General features: G+C 47.5%; 1 protein-coding gene across 3 annotated transcripts in view; it reads right to left on the bottom strand.

The window, feature by feature from the left end:
• Positions 1-693: 693 nt before the first annotated feature.
• Kank (KN motif and ankyrin repeat domain-containing protein 2 kank) overlaps positions 694-17,511 on the bottom strand; it is a 41,715-nt gene continuing 24,897 nt past the window's right edge. For 2 of the 3 annotated variants that reach the window (XM_076819678.1, XM_076819679.1), the window contains exons 3-10: positions 16,211-16,410; positions 15,693-15,921; positions 7,602-7,717; positions 7,431-7,511; positions 6,534-6,761; positions 4,197-5,443; positions 2,611-3,208; positions 694-2,533 (exon numbers count right to left, since the gene is read on the bottom strand). In XM_076819678.1, the coding sequence (XP_076675793.1) occupies positions 2,087-2,533; positions 2,611-3,208; positions 4,197-5,443; positions 6,534-6,761; positions 7,431-7,511; positions 7,602-7,717; positions 15,693-15,921; positions 16,211-16,410 (3,146 nt within the window). In that variant the 3' untranslated portion in view covers positions 694-2,086. Of the gene's footprint in view, positions 2,534-2,610; positions 3,209-4,196; positions 5,444-6,533; positions 6,762-7,430; positions 7,512-7,601; positions 7,718-10,370; positions 10,551-15,692; positions 15,922-16,210; positions 16,411-17,511 lie in introns of those variants that run through there. The other variant, XM_076819680.1, reaches the window with a different exon arrangement.

The following is a 17,511-nucleotide window of genomic DNA, read 5'->3' as shown; positions in this document are numbered from 1 at the left end:
ATAAATGATTTTAGAGGTCTTATACTTACCTCGTCTGTGATGTAATGTTTAATAGTGTTGTTAATTTATTGTTTTTTAAGGTATATAGTGTACTTTGCGAAGTAAGAAGCATATTCGTTTAGTTGGTAAACTATATGAACTGCAGCACCCACTCAATAGAATTAACTCTCTTTTTCATATCTCCTCTGTTATCATATGCTGCTGCTAACTCGCGCGTGTTCCTATTATTAGGAGCATAAAGCGCAAAGCCAGTCACATACGCGAAATTACAGAAAGGAAATTACAGCTTCCTATATCACTCGCGCATCGTTTGTTCTTCATACCTACCTATATATACCATTCCTACACTGCGCATGTCCCATATCACAAGTCATAGTTCAAATTTTTCAATTTAGAAGCAATTATTTTTATCCTGTTTAGCTTCTGTATACGTACAGATCGGAGTAGAAATTGATTAAATTTAATAGAAGCAATTGTGGTAGGAACATTAGAGGATTATTTGGTTCTACATACCTATCCTCATTCATATTGATTCAAACTTAATAACTTCCAACGTCTTCGTGTTTATAGTGGACTTACAGAGATAGGAGATAATTTATATAAATCTAGCAGCAGCTTTTAAGCTGGAATTCAGCTGACACGAAATATTACTGTCCGTTTCGGCTTTCCATAAATCATTATACAATATAATCATTTGATGTTGTATCGTTTCCGGTTTATTATCAATTATAATACGTTAAATATAAAGGCACAAACAATGAAAAGTAGTAATCTACTTTCTAGATCCCTACGATTCTATTACTTGATCTCGGCGCTACCTTTGATGTACATGTATAATCGTCACTTAACATTAATGCAGTTTCTTAACGATAGGAATACTCATTACAACGTAAATCTAAATCTTTGATGTTGAACGCAAATACGCAAGTTATTTCTAAGATATTCACAACCCTATAGAGAACGTTCAACGTTAAAAAACTGGTCTTAAATATCCAATTCCTAGCCGCGAGGGTGTCTCCGCGCATAAACGAGAAATGAAAAGGAAATTACATTTCTGCGTAGCTCTCTATCGTGTATAAACTGTACCCTGAAAAAGACTTCAACAAGTATTAAACATAGTTACTTTCCCTCGTATGCCCCCTCGACATTCTTCATCGTAGTTCACGGACACTATATTTATACTTTCACGCCTATGTAACATTTCTACGCCAACATCGAACACCACGATCGATACGTTCTAAGAATGTTCATCGTATATAAATTCAACATTTATCGGGGGGAATTACGCGGTCTCCCGTCTGCGCACCATTTATCACGCCTATCTATGTATATCAGTACACAATTATTCTACTGTCAGCTTGATCCCCATGGTTCGACAAGAAATTAGGCCCGAATCTATTATTGTAGATGTGAGAAATAGTGTCTGAGATGAGAAATTCGGATTGTTCGTGATTCACTTTGGAATGTTTTAATGCCACAGGATGTTGGAAGACGTTACTTGATTCTCGCGCTGTGACCTCGTTTCATATATACATATACGAAATTCTTTTGTACTTTCACGCAGTTTCTAGAGTTAAGAATGAAATTTTGGGTGTGTCTGGCTGGATCATCGATGTTCCATACACGTGACATTCTATAAAAATCTAACAACAATGAAGGTTATCATCTTTACTCTGATAGCACCCAGAAAAAACCTTCATGTTTCATAGAAAATCCCATCTAATCCGCTAACGTTTACGCGGAACAGCGGCGCCTCGCGCGAGCCCTTCCTACGAACTAACTTCACAGAGCAAACACCTTCGAACGTCTCGCGACTAATTGTATAGAAAAGTTGAGCAGTCAAATGGGTGTCTTAAATTAAAATGCTTGTGCTGGGACTGAATGAACCGTTAGGCAAGAGCAGGATCGTTTATCCAGTAGTTGACACCTTGAAACGTTGTAATCGACGATAAATACTAGAAACACGTTAGCAATAAATATAGGAAACACGGGACGCCGATTCGTGTTATCGCTTACGCGTACGATACGATTATGATTCGAGCTACCTGCTAGTACGTTAAACGACAATGAAGAGTCTTTCGGCAAACTATTTAGAAGAATATTTCGTGGAGTTCAAGGAAACGGTCGATGAGTGGATCCTTCGGGATGGAGCTGGACTTACAGGGGCAGAGGGGGACGGGCCGGTGGGTGTCGTAGGTTTCGATCCTCTCCTGCTGCGCCTGATCGAGGAGTAGGGACTCGTCCCTCTGTTTACCCGCTCGTGGGCGTACAGTAACACGCCGATGTCTCGATTGCCAGCTTCTAACGCGATCTTCAAAGCGGAACTGCCGTCTATGTCGACAATCGATGGATCACAGTCTGGGTGCGCGAGTAACAGTCGCACGATATCGGTATGCCCGTGTTCCGCAGCGCACATTAGGGCTGTACTGCCGTCTTCGTCTTGAATGTTGACTGCCGCTCCTGCATCCAACAGCAGCTGCGTCATATCCTTGCGGCCGTGCGATACGGCTAGCATCAAGGCAGTTTGACCATGCTGAAAAATATATGTCGGTTAAGTTTCTATCTTAAGAATCGTGGAATCAGTTTATTCCCGTCGCCTCAGATTCTTACCAATTTCGCTCGAATATTGACATCGGCAAGTTGAAACAACCTGTTCGCCACGGAGGCATGAGTGGAATTTCTAACTTCGGCCAGTGCTGCCAACATCACAGCCGTGTACCCAGCTACGTTTGCCTTATTGATGTCGCAGACTTTAGAGTCCAGAAGTATGGACACGACATCGAAATTTCCATGCGAGACTGCGTAATGCATAGCGGTGTTCCCGTTCGAGTCGATCATGTTAACTACGTACTCCAACAAGGAGCTGGAATACTCCTCGAAACAGTCTAGGTAGTCTTCTACTTCTAAGGGATTGGCAGTCACTGTGCTCGAGATCTTGAACCATTCTTGTTGGATGATGTTCACAGCATTCTTCATCTGATGCGAGATGCTCTTGCTGGGGGATTTTTTAAGGCTGTCGTTTAGAACCTTCATGGCGGCCTGCATCTCTTTTGACGGTTCAGTCTTTTTCCTAGGCTTCTCTTGAATCGGTTGGAACAGAGCGGACTCCGGAAGCTCGTGCTTGTCTTCGCTAGCCGGTTGTTTCTCGGAATTATATATCTCCTCTGACTTCTCATCCTTTCCTCTGTCCCCTTGCAGTTCCTGGATGCTGGAAAACAGAGAAAGATATGCATACATACACGCGTCTCGAGCGATTTCAGCAGTTCACTACCGTCATCTTTGTAAGGGTTTAACGAAGATAATTCCCCGAGGGCTCGATTACCCTTTCGCGACGAAATGAGCAGAGGATTCCTCGATGAGCTCGGTATCGTTAACTATACGGGTAGCGTGCTGTTGCTGCTGCTGCAGCATCGATCTGTCGAGATCGCGATTCACTCGTTCACCATACCGAATACGAAGTGGCTTTAACGACACTTTCTCTGTCACTGACCTCCGAACCTGTTATTTACGGTTTGACCTCTGCGCAGCTACGCGAACAATCGTATGACGCATCCGACGCGCAACCATGGAGCCGAAAAAATCAACAATCCCGCTGACATGCGCCACGCTGTCACTAACTATATCACACATTGATCGTCCGCGGTACAGAGATCTTTTTGCAGCAAACTACCTCCACCCTCACACTTCCACCGCGAGAATAATAGATGTCGCATGCTCCATTTCTTCCGTTCATATCAACGACCGATAAATGATCGTGAAAACGATTCTGCGATTACCGATGGAAGTACAAACGAATTTCTGTAAAGTTTTATACCATTTAACCCTATCAGCACTAAAGCCTCGTTCACATTAGTCAAGTTGTATTTCAAGGCAAGTAAAGTTGAAAGAATCTTTACTTCTCTTGAAACTTGAACGATACTTGAAGAGACATTTCAAGTTAATTAAATAACAGGTTCACATTGGTAATATAGTTTCAAGTTACTTGAATTCAAGCGACTTGAAGTCAAGTAACTAATATGAACGAGGCCTAAGGCTCCAACCTTACCATACGTCGCGAATGAAACCTTCTACTAATATCTGACAAACGCAATCGTTATCATCTGTTAAACAGAAAACCGCACCAAATGCCGAGGCATATGAGATCGCAGCACCTAAAGGGTTAAATAGATCGCTATGATATTCAGAGTACTACTAACCGATTGCTACTGTCATACAGCTCCTTGTTATCAGAGTCGTATCTTATCACACCGACAGCGGGTATCTTCGTGTAGGTATCCTGCCTCTTGAACTGCCTTCTGTGCTCCGGCGTGTTGTTCAGCGGTATGTGGGACGGCCTCGGTATCCTCGAGACCAGATTCGCGTTTTGATGGTTCATATTATTCTCCGCGTTGTTCACGATCTGCTTCGCCAGATTCTTAATCGTCTCCTTGCAATTGTCGCAGTAATTAGCCGCGCATGATATAGAGATATGCGGCTTCACAGATTCGCCGACAGAGACGTCGGTGAACTTCTTCTTTATCGGCGAGGTACCGAACTCCCGTTTCTTCGGAGCCAGGCCGGAGGTGTCGGTGCTCTTCACCGTGGTCCTCACCAGGTCATCCACCATGACGCTCACGGACCTGGTGGTCTTCTTGTTCACTTTGGTATCGCCGTAATTAAAAGAATGACTCCTCGAGTTCATCGAGTGTAGGGAAACGAGTTGTGTAGCTACAGGATCAGGACCAACTGCGACGGTCCTCGTCCCAGGACCGCTTCTGACCTCGATGCCGATTTCGGACACCCTAGGCTTCACCATCACTCCCACGTTCGTCCTCATCTTGAATGGTTCGGCGACCTGGACGAACTGATCCCTCTTCTCGACCACCTTGGCTGGTTCGGGGGTGCACTGGCACCCTCTCGAAGCGGTGTCCTTGATCAGCGTGCTTTTATAGATCCTGAGGGCATCGTCGACTATAACTGCGACGTCATCTTTTGTTAGAACATCTTTCATGGTCAAAGTGGTGGTGGCTCCGCAGGACCGTTTCCTGATCTCCCTCTTAGCTTCTGGGGCGATGTCCTCGATGACGAATCGGCTGCACACGAGGTCCTTCAATCTGTTCCTCGTGCTTGTACTGACATCGCGAGATTTCCTCGCGTCCCTGACCAGTTTCGGACTGGTCGGCGGTATCGATTCCACTTGAAGTGGGCTCCATCTCAGGCGACCCGTCGCCTTCGCTTCCGGCGGGATCTCCTCGTACATCAGTTGGCTACGAGTTAAGGTCGACCTCCAACTGTCGCGGGAATCGCTCGAGTAGAGGTTGCCGAGGCTAGGCGACGTCCGCTCGCCCAGCAGCGTGCTCTGATCGGCTATTTCAGGTACGATTTCTTCGATCTGCAATCGACTCCTCTGCAGCGACTGTTTTATCGGGGTGCTCGTTATCATTCCGATATCTCGTGTTCGGACCTGATCGGGTGACAATACCACGTTACAATATCTCATTAAGGAGGCTCGTGTTCAATTTTCAAGTACACTACTATTATTATCTACACCGAAGCTTAATCATTTAATACTCTAGTAGCATTTCTGCTTGGTCCACAATAACCCCAAGTTGGGAATTAGCTGGCCATCAAAATGCCAACAATAAATGCTACTAGGGAAGATCCCGAACCCGAAAATTCAAAAAATTCTGAAACTTTGTGGATATGTAGGGGATTTCCTCCTGATTACAACGCAATTTTTTTGCTCCCCAAATTCACTCTAAGGGGGTGAAATTAACCCCTGAAGATTCGGCTATTTTTTATTTTATTTTGTAGCACGCAATCTGTAAGAGATACAAAAATAGTTTGAAGACAAAAGATACTTCTTTCAATTAGATCTATCAAATCGTAAAAGTTGTACCAATTGTTTAAAAATTAGAAAGAAGTTATAAACAAAATTATTAATAACGTTTTCTAAAATTCGTTTTTTCACGTGAAATCTGAACTGGATGTTTAAATAATTATGAAACAGCATTGCGTTGTAATCAGAAGGAAATCCCCTACATATCCACAAAAGCTTCAGAATTCTTTGAATTTTCGGGTTCGGGATATTCCCTTGTTAGTATTCTTAAACGAAACTTTAGCTTACAGAATCCCCTGACAACTACAGTAACCCTAGAAGTCTTTTCACTTTTCATTGATCTGAATTCCGATTCCTTAAAACATTTTACATCAGCAATAAATACACAACGCTAAAAGGAGTTGCCCGCACATCCCTAAGCAACACCTGAACCGAACTTCAAAGCATCTTCCTTTCTAGTTCTCTGAAAGATTAAAGAAATCAAAAAGGTCTCTCGCTTTCCCCCCGTAGAAACATTAATCCTCCACTGCATTGCTACATATGCAATTAAACACCAGAGTGTTCCTTCACCCGTCCCGTCGGTATGCAAATTTTTCGCGGTTCGCTGGAACCCAGCGATCGCCGGCCGCTTTTCTCGAGTTTCTCCCGACGCAACAATGTCTAGATCGAGCCCGTCGATAAATCGCGAGGCAACGGAAGCGGGGATGGCGCGTACCTGCTGGTGCGAGACGCCGACGTCCCGTGTCATGACGCCGCACATCGTTCCCATGTCCCTGGTCGGCGTGGCCGGGACGCTCTTCAGGTTTCGCAGGTTCATGCGCTGTTCCGAGAACGACTGGCTCCGGTGCCTGTGCAAAATATCGTTGCAGCAATTCATTTTGCCCAGCTCGTCCACTTGTCGCAGGAGGTTCCGTTTCTCCTCCTTCAGCACCGACACCTGCACCTGCAACGTCCAGATAATGAGAACAAGAAATGGAGCCAATAATCGCGCTAACACGTCGTGGCCATTATGCTGATTCGAAGAATTCATTCAACGCCTGAGGCTTCGCCCAGTGACGACTTTAACGGATGACCCCATTTTCCAAAAAAAAAATATGATCTTATCCAAACACTATTTATTTCTCTTGGTTCCCCATAATTTCCATACCACACGCGCGTAAATTTATTTGTAACACGTCTGCCACTTGGGCCTCTTTCCTTAAACCCACCACTGCCCACCCCCATTTCGCCAATTCGCTAGCTTTTCAGTTTCTTGCGTTACCTTAATTACCCCCAAACGCCTCGGGTATTTCGCGTTACGATCGCCAGGATATAATCGCGCTTTCCCGTCGGAAGTATCGCAACGAAAGGGAGGAACAGGTGATTCACGAGTCGGTGGGTGCACCGACGAGAGAAAATGCTGGGTGAATCGACGATGTAGGGTCTAGAAGCGATTTGACGAGCTCGTAAACGCTGCGGGAGCCCCAAAGTTTTGGAACGAGAGGTCTGGAAACTCGACCGCCCCCCAAAAAAAAATTTAGACCTGAAAACCACGAACTTTGGGACCCTCGCAGCTTTTACTACCTCGCTGAATCACTTCTACCTACTGTGAGAAATTGCGCCGAGGCTTTACCTGCAGCATGGGAATCGCCTTGACCTGTTCCTCCAGCTCCCTCATTCGTTCCAGTGACGCTGCCATTTGCTCCCTGATGTTCTGGAACACGTTGGACGGCCAGAGTACGCGCCGCTGTTCTTGGATCTCATGATTCGCGATTACTGGTCGATTGTACTTGTTGCTCCTTACCTGTAGCGCGCCCGTGCTGAGGTTCGAGTTTCCGCTGCCGACGCTCGCGTTGTCGAAATCGGCCGTGTGCTCGACTTGGGCATTGTTCTGCATCGGTGTGGCCGTGTTCGTTCCATCTGGGGGATTTTTCATACGTGAACATTCCCGCGGATCATTCCACTGTTCTCCCATTGCGACGGGAACAGTTGCATTTTGTGGAGTTGCTACTCGAGGAATATCCGAAGACGAGACGATAAAGGAAGATGCTGATTTTTTTCAAGGGTTCATTTCACCCCCTAAAATCGCACTATGGCACCAGCAAAAACAGGGCTGCGTTACGAATTAACTACTCCACTTGCGCACAAAGTTGGACAACTTTCTGAATTTCCAGCTCGCCTAACTTCCCTTGTAAAATAGTTGTGATGGTACAGAGAGAGTATTTAATGTAGATATGAAGATTTTAATTCACGAACCGACTGTTTGGTGGAAGCAATGTGTGGTTTCAGATAGAAGTGTCATTCACTTGGGTGAATGTAGATAACTCCCCGTGCAACTGTAGACAAGCAAATATTGACAGTAAATACTGAAGCCCCCCGAGCTTGTTTCGAATAAAAAGTTCGCACTACGCGGCAAGGCCGATAAACGAATATACCGCCGGGCGGAACTAATACTCTGTATTTATTCAAGCACCGTGCTAATGTATAAATTGTTTCAGTGTAGAAATGTCAGGTAGATATTTGGCCACGGACACCGATGGCTGGCCCCCGTAGAAATATTTATTTATATAACGAGGAAACATTTTAATGAAACTTCCATCCATACCAAAATCGATGCAAATCGCTACAAGTGTTTGAGACAGGATATCACCGTTGCTCCGTTTAATACACAGTGGTGGGATATTAAAAAATAAGCCAGCTGCCTCGGTGGAATAATAAAACGCTTCGACACTTCGCCGAATACTAAACGAATTTCGCTATCAAAAAGAACTATCTTTCATTCCTCCCCCAAAATAGGTACCTCCGTTAAATTGCTTGCCACATTAGAAACTCGAGGAAACATCAAGCAGGGCTTCCTGTGTCCAGGCTCAACCCCCGATAATGCCACTCAACAAACCCTCTCGCGCACGCGTGTCACGCAAACTGCGCTCACCTGCGTCTGTTGTATTTTTTTCTTTAATTGATCGTTGCGTAAGAGGGTCACGGCATTAAAGCGACGCCGTCCCGCGCTAGACAATAAAGAAACGCGCCAGACGCCGCGGCATTTCAAATTCATCCGAGTCCGATATCGTGACGCGACTCGTGGGCTCGGTTTTAATGCCAGAGGATTCGCAGCACGCGAGTCGCGTCACGCGCGCCCATGCAAACTACCACAATCCGTCGTGGACCAATTTTTTACATCCCCCTTGCGTGTTACAATAGAAAAAAACCACCGCTACTACCGCCGCGCTCGTTGACACGGGCTCGAACGTACGCGTAGAACTTAATTTATTTTAGCGCAAAGTCAGTGCTCGCTTTACTCAACTGCCGCTGCGTTTCCATTGTCCGGAGTACCGTCGAGCGCTGCACGAAGGGAGCGTCACGCGAACACTTACAGATCGAGTAAAATATGACAGATAATTCGTGGAAGATTAAGGAGAAGAACGAGCAAGTGCGTTTTAATTTAAGTACTTAAAAATTTGTAGGTAGCGAACTATTATTATAAGAACCGGGCAAATGGAAATTCACTGTATTAACCTCAGCGCGAGTGCTCATTTATCCGCTTGCGATTGAAAGCTGCCCTCGAAAGCCGCGCGTTCGCGGCGTTCCTGCGCGCGATTACAGCGTCCTTAAAGGGGCTCTGCGCGGCTCTGCCTCGAACAGTAACAACGCGAGCAGGCCATGTAAATAATGGCGCGTAATCGTTGCGTCCCGCTTTATATGGAAGAACACGACGCTGGTTTCTCGCGCGTTGCACACGTGGATTAGAAGCATATGTACTCGGACGAGAGTAGCGGGGCCTGCGATGTCGGTCGTGAAAGTCAAGTTGAAAAGGAGCATCCCCGGCCGCTGCGAGAGATTCCACGGTTTTTCCTGGCGAATTAATCGCCGATCGCGGAACCGAAACGCTGGTTATCTCGCGCAACTCGCCGGCAGACGGCTCTAAACGATCCTCTACGCAGGCTCGCCGGATCTCGACGGGTATCGAAACGATCGCGCGGCTGGCGGAATGTTTTTCATCGCAATTAAACGAACAGCTCGAAAGCATCTCGGGGGAATCAGCGGATCGTTCCATTTGAATTTCTACGGCTTTCCATTCCTCCGTTCGAGCTGCCAGCTTTCGTTCGGAGGGAGCAGCGATAGGGACGCTCGGGGTCGAAGCGAGCGCGCGTTTCTGGTATCGCTCCGCGATAATGAATTCGACTTGCTCGGACAGATAAAGTATCTTTTAATTACTCCGCGTGCCCCGTCGAATCGCGTCCACCGCGGCGTAGACAGCCCCGTCCGTGCTGGCGGCGAAATCCGAATTCTAGGTAACAGATTACCCGAGCCGCGCGATATGCAAAGCGCGATAATTCACGCACGTAAAAACATGACCCGAGGAAAATCGCGTGACGCGGGGCGCGTCGTTATCGCTCGTGTTTTCTAGACAGACGCAGAAAAACACACTGTACAGACGCCGGTCCGCGGCTATCTACGGTTAAAAGTCTAGACTCGCTCCTCTGCGAGCAAATACTATCCGCCTAACGAACACTGCGCCACGAAGAGAACGCGAAGGACAAAAGGGAACGGGGCTGGCTCATAGGCGACTCACGGTATTTCCTCTTCGCCTTCATCTTGCAGAACGGTATCCTCTTCATGATGAAGTTCTTCACCCCCATCTTCACTGAATACTTTGCACTGCACGATCGATGAAAATCCAAAGTAAGGTAGAAATCTGAGCCTTCGCATTCGCGGGTAACGAAATATCATAGCCTTCCCACGGAGGTTCAACTTCTCCTCGCTGACTAGTCTCCATGCAGTTCCGTCGATCTCATCGATGCTCCAGGGACTGGTCACGGCGAAGCCACTGTAGAACGATCGATCGATCGGAGATCGATCTCCGCTGTCCGCGAGATGCTGCGCCGGTGTTTTCGTTCGTTCGTCTACGCGCGGCAGAGAGTGAAAAAGAGCCGAGGGGTTCGATCGGCTCGCGCGCGTCGAAATCGGTTTCGCGGTGGCCCCACCCCCACTTCGTGAAACCACGGCCAGAGGAACCGGGGATCGATGATCGAGTCCAGGCTACCGTGCCCGCGGGGGTTGCGTTTTCGTCGACGGTTTTTCGAGCATTAGTGCCGACGATCTGTTTTGCCGCGGTCACTGTTTGCGTTTGACTGTGACGCCGAACACTGGGCTATAGCCAACCAGGACTCCGGCTGCTCACGAAGAGGTGAATGGAGAGGGGCAGTTGTGCCTCTTCTCCTGTTCTTCGCCCGGTGTGCTCGTCGATTTCTTAATCCCCCAGTGGAGAGAAAAGGAGTCGGCTGTCGCCCTCCTACTCCTCCCTACTTGTTCCTCTCCGGGCGCCGTTTCGGCAACGATCTTCCGGCGGCGTGATAACGGGCAGCCTTGGTTCGAGCGTTATCGCGAATGTCGAGCTGCTGCGAAAGCCGCGGATTGTTTGTACTTGAAACTGCAGGCGGTTAGTAGATTTATCGAGGGTGAATGATGATTTACTCGGTTCATTGGTTTATTTATTAGCCGAGGTATATCCTAGAGTTCTACTTCTAACATCTATTTCCAACCGTGTTCCGCCTCAATTGGGTCACCGTCGCTGGCCCAGAGATGTTCAACGCACCCGCTAGATGCTCGCGTTTAGTTATTCCATCCGCTTTTGTTTATCGCCGGTGTCTTTTAAAATTTCGCCTCGACAGCTCGCTGGAGGAATAACAGTTGCGACAGCCGCGCGCCGCTTAGCCTGGCAGGTGCATACGCGGCCATATGCGACCACCTTGCTCCGGCAAGGTTGCACCAAAATGGTTTAGCGTTCCCGATGAAGTCACGTCGTTCCTTCCAAATCGAGTTAAATAGAGTGCCGTCGGCGCAGCCGCTGATGCGCGACGTTTCCCTGAAAATCGTCCTTGCCCCTCGCCGGGGCTCCCTTCCTTCGGGGAGTATTTTCGGAGCACTAATCGGACCCGCGCCGCCCGGTTATGACCGCGTTTTATTTTCGTGCGCGCGTTTTGGCAGAACGCCTTTTTTAATCCGGGCAAGTTCGCAGCGCACGGCGAGGTGAGAAATCGCCTGGAGATACGCGGGTAGTTCCTCGCCCGGCAATTATTAAATCCCTGCGAAACGGAGGCTGGTCTGTTTGCTCGTAAAATTCAATTACTAGGGCAAACGAACGAGCAGCGCTCGATACCGTCGTCACGCAAAAGCGACGCTACCGAGGCCAGAAATCCTTCTTCGCGTTCCTTTTCTACTTTCTAAGCATCGACTGTTAAGTATTGTTGGCTGTTTAGCGACGGGGGAGGGTAATCGTGTCGGCTGCTTTCGTTAAATCCCCGCCGCCTTTCCATCGGGCAACATCGCTTTTCGAAATAGTAATTCAGCACCGTGCGTGGGACACTGCTCGGCGAGTGTTGCCCCGCGACAGATCGCATTACTTGGAATTTCACGCGCGATATCGAGGTGGTCTTAATGGACCGTGCTAGGTCTATTCGACGCACTTTCGCGGCCCGGGAATATCCAGGCGTTTTGGAATCTTTCCGCCGCCGCGGAGAAAGTCATCCGTTAGAATAATGCCTCGTTAGAATATCGTTCGCGATTCAATCGGGGCCGCTTACTTTGTACGAGGAATTAAGAGTATCCTACACAACTGTTTTATAATTACTGTATCCATACTAGGGATCTAAGACCAGAGACGGGCCAAATTTTTGTTTAAATAACAACTTAAAAATTAAATAAAAATTTGGCCCGTCTCTGTCTAAGAGTGCACTGTATTTACAAAAAGCACGAAACTCCAACGTTATCGATAGCAAAAGAAAGGCAATTCTGGCAATCTCGATCGTCAAGAGGATCGACAGCGAATGATTAACCGATAAAATACAGATAAGGTACTTGCAACGATCCCACCTATAAATAAGATACAGCAGCGAACGACAGAGCTGCGGAAAATGTTCCTGCGGCGACGATCTGAAGAAGCTGTCTCAGGTAACACGAAACGAGCAAGGGAGGAAGATAGACTATTATAGACGGGGATGATAAAAGAATCGCGAGCGTCGGTTGCAATCGATTCGATTCTTTCGCATTCCGATCCACTGGCGTGCAGATCCGACTGTTGTCACGAAAACCAACGAAATTGCTGGGTGCGCGAGGGCTACGAAGTCCCTGTCACATTACCACCGGGGTAACAGAGGTGCCGTTTGCAGCGACGGCGCAACTGACGGGTCGTCCACCGGAAGCAGGTGGTTCCAGCCACGCACCGACGGCTTCGCCGACGAGCAACGTTCCGGCGTTCGAGCTCGCCACCGACTTCGAGCAAGAAACTATCGACTAGTCCCATTGGAAACCACGGTTCGAAGAGCCTCTCAGTGACCAACGATCCCAGCAATTTCTAGCTCGTTCAGCTGAGCAACTGTTCGGCCGTGGTCCCTTGGTGCAACGAGTTAACGTCGCGTTACTTTGCGTTTCGTACCATTGCCGTCGGATTATTGGGTTAACAATGTTCGAGGCATTAATGGTCGACGCCTGTAGTACTGGGTTAATAAGTCGCTAAGTACCAGGAAGTCTAATTAAATTTTATGCCACTCCGTCGGGCTCTATTTCGCCGCGGAACAGTGTTCGTTTACTTGCAGATACGGAGTGTATGAAGATAAGTACTGTTATAAAGTTATGTTATCGAAGTGGTTTAATATCAGAACGTTCTGCTATCCGAATAGTCTCTCCTAGCAACAGGTTTCTCCTTTACAAACCACCCTTCTTCTGTTACAAAAGTTTAGAGACAAATGTAATTTTGGGCCAAAAATGTTTAAGCGATCTATCAACTTTCTCCAATTCTATTTAAACGAGCGAAGTTTAGTGGCAGAAAGGTGACTTTATTATCCGAAAATTCCTTTATTCAGACACTTAGATTTCCACATCAAGTGATTCCCAAACGGTGGGTCGCAAAGTGTTTTCTGCGGGGGCGTCACGTTTTTTTTTTTAATATAATAATATTAACTTAATAAAGTTAGAATTATATTTTGAAATACCTATTTTTAATGCGTTTTCTTTACCTTATTAAATTTATCTTACCTTATACGGGAGGTCGCAGGTTATTTGAATATTACAAAAGCAGATCGCGACTTAAAAAAGTTTGGGGAACACTATTAGCTCGGTTACGCGAGGCTCGACAGTATTAGAAGCGCCGCGATGTATTTCCCTAGAATATAAAACTTTCCACACTTCCCGCCCAAGGAAGACGAATGGAAATGATAAGGCCGACGGTTCTGTAAAAGTTAAAATATTCCACGCCTCTCTATGGGATAATTAAACGAAAACAATTCCCAGCCAGGTAGCAGAGTTAATCAGCGCCCGAGCAGCGTGTTCTTTCCGCGTTGAACAAGACGCGAGCTATCTAATTCGCAGAGTAAAACCGAAGAAAGGATCTCAGCTTCCCCTCGGCGAGGACGCGCCTCCATAGAGTCCCGGGGCATTGTCTCCCAGGCGATAAGGCAGGAAACAGGAGCCGGAGCGGGTAGGTTCGCTTGCGAAACGTGAGAATATTCCTGCAAACTAGCTCTGCTCGCTCGTTTCAGGAACAGAGTTCGCGGTCCCGTGAGAAAGAACCCGGCTATTGGCTTATTCGTCAGCCACTGTCAACCGTGCAGAAGCCTCGGCTTTGTTCGGCGCGACGCGGGCGAGAACCGTGCGAATCCACGGGCACGTAAACAGGCGCCGTTAAAACGTAGTGCCGTGAAACGTCCACGAGAATCCTCCGTTCCCCTTCGTTATTTCGCGGCGCGATTATGAGCCGTCTCGCCTTCGAACAAAAAGAAAAGACACGGCAGGGAAGTGGCAAGGAACAAAAAAAAAAATTAACCATCGGTGGAGGAGTCACCGAAGGTTCGGAGGCGCGGAGTGTTTCGGCTGGATCCAATCGGCGAGCTTGGTTATTCGATTTCCGATGGGTGACGCTCGGAATACCGTGAAGAGGCAATCTCTGGACCGAGGGAAGAGAGAACGTTTCGCCACGTCGCCGATGGCCCGTTAAACGGTTAATAAAGTAAACCATATGTTCCGGCGAGCTCTGCGAGGCGTCGGAAACCCGGAAGCCTTTGGGTTCCCCGATGCAGCTACTGGCTACGTGCATACATATGCAACCATCCGAGGGAAATGCTCGTGTTCCTCGCATGCGTCGAACAGTGTAATTAGGTAATTGCGCGATCCGTTGCGTTATCGTTGCAACAGCGAATCGGTGGCTCGGGCGATGCTCCAGGTCCCAGGCTCGAGGAACGTCCACCTCGGTCAATTGCAGGATCAGAGAGCCTCGCGGCAATTAAATCAGGGGACCGTTTTCTTTTCAGCGCCAGCTGCCCGCTGGCTTCTCAAGCTGAATGGCAATTTCACCGTTTCGAGAGTCTCCGGGCGATACACGCGCGACAAAGGAGAGAGGGGACTCATTAGCGAGCCCGTTGGGCTTTATATTCGACGGAGGAGCGCAACCGTCTAACCCGTCGCGGGGAAACCTGCGGCTCAAAAGTGAAGGAAGCATTTCTCTTTACGGTATTATTGTGCAGCAGGTCATTGGGCCATGGAGAATCCGAGGATGGCCGGGGCGAGCGGATTCAGCGCGAGGAAATCAAATGTGCGTGAAATTATCGGATCTCCTTCTCGCCGCTCCTTTTTTCTTCGTTTCGGTCTTTCACTGGAATTAATCCGTTGTATGCGAGCCGGTGCACCGGCGCGGCTTTCTTTCTCTATTATTCGAGAGGGCGATGCACTCTTGCGTAAAGAAACGATGGTAACGTATTGTGTCGGGTTGAAAATAGATGGGTGATTAATTTCTAGCTTGATGAAAATCGCGATAACGAATTCGTCCAAGGTGTTCTAAGTATGCAGGGTGGAGTAACGAAGGCTCCATGTTAATGATAAGTAAATGGTAAGTGTCTCTAACCGTTCTCGGTGCGCTGGTGTCTGTCTGAAGGCTTCCACGACCTGTTGGAGCGCCTGAGGGTGGCCTCGAAGTCGCCAACGACATCGCTGAGGTCGAGAGCCTGCGACTCCTGCGTGTACTCTTGCTTCCTATGGCTCGTCCTAGGCAAAGTAGCCAGGCCGTTCGTGGTAGCTGGTTCCTGCGGTATTTTCGGCAGTTCCACCTGTATCCCTGCGAGGGCTGGACTCACCTGAGACGAGAAATAAGAGGGAGGAGGTTAGGCCGCGGCTGCCGATCTCCACTGGCATTCGACGGTTCCCTTGTCGTTGCCCGTTTCGGTGTGAAAGTTCGTTAAAAGGCGCTTTGCTAGGTGATAGTTAGGGGGGAGCATCGAAGCAGTCAGTTTATAATGAACCGTGGTGGAAAGAGAGATGGAATATCTTAATTAATGCCGGAGATAGGAGAACGAACGATCTTCTAGAGCGAGCTCGAAGCACTCGGCCAGAACGGTTTAATTATGGAATCGAACGATCAATTACCAGGCCCAGGAGAACTTCCATCGACTGGCATTGTTTTCGACGCTCCCGTTTCTTGCGCCTCTCGATGCTAGACCTGTCGCCCACACTTCCTGCCGCCACCGCCTCGCAGTATCGCACGAAGTCCAGGTCGATGTGGTAGCCGTAAGGGCAGCAAAGGCATGTCGACCCCGTCGAGCTGGAAACGTACACCTGCGTCCCCACTGTTCACCGAGTGTCACAGAAGATCACAGAAAATCACGGAAAGTCACGTGAATCGGAACGATTGGAGCAGAGGTGTCCACCCTCTGCTCCGATCATATCAAATGGATCAGAATTATACCACTTTATTAAGGTCCAAGTGCACGCGTCAGTTTCGTGACAGTTGAGCGCTGACAGTGTCGGTGGTAAAAAAATATCGTTTCTCTGTTTTCGAACGGAGCAGTTTCTCACTTGGGCCTAGTTACGCGGGAAGCTACCAACCCTCAAAACGATAAAAAAAAACAGTTAAACGTATTACGGATACTATAATTTTGTGATCTTCATTTTGCAAACGATTACCGATCAATAGAACTCCTAAATTTTACAATTATTGAAACTACCAACCCATAGTTCAATTTTAAGCTTAAATACCAAAAGCTACAGAAAGTTTAAAATAATATTAATTATACTACTCGCTATTAAATAACCTGTTAATAAACATAGTAAAACAATAACAGGAAATGAAATCTATCCAATAGAAACAAAGCTACTGTTCTTTAACAATTAAAATCTTCAAATTAAAACTCAGTTTCAGATCATTGAGGGTAGCTTTCTGCATAATTAGGCCCAGTTGTCCCGTGTTTCTTACTGCCACTGACGAAAAAAGACCATTGACAGTGGCGGCACTGAACTGTCACGAAAACCCGTGGGAGTATTTATAGCAGCTTTTAAACGAGTTGCTGGAGGGATGGATTTAATAGAAGTGTTAAAAAATCGAAATAATATTGAGAATTGAGTGTTACTTTTCTGCTGTTAGCTTATCAAGGAGTCTTAGGTGTAAATTGCTTTCAGTGACAAGACGATCTATGATGGATCGCTACGAGTTCGATTTAGAGCAACCCCAAAAGACCCCAAAAAGGAGGTGGCATCTATCGTCGATCGACCAAACGGGAAAAGATCTATCTTTGGAGGGATGGATCGATCGTGGTTCATCCCGAGCTGCTGATTGTTCGGGGGTAATGACCGTACGCTCAGTGTAAACCGAAATATGTTGTAACCATTGGCGACCATCCAAAGGCATGGTAATAATAATCTGGCAAAGTTCGTTAGCCGGGGACAGCGTG

Source organism: Andrena cerasifolii, chromosome 9 (assembly GCF_050908995.1).
Source record: "Andrena cerasifolii isolate SP2316 chromosome 9, iyAndCera1_principal, whole genome shotgun sequence".
NCBI lineage: Eukaryota > Metazoa > Arthropoda > Insecta > Hymenoptera > Andrenidae > Andrena > Andrena cerasifolii.
This window is presented reverse-complemented; position numbering and strand designations above follow the sequence as displayed.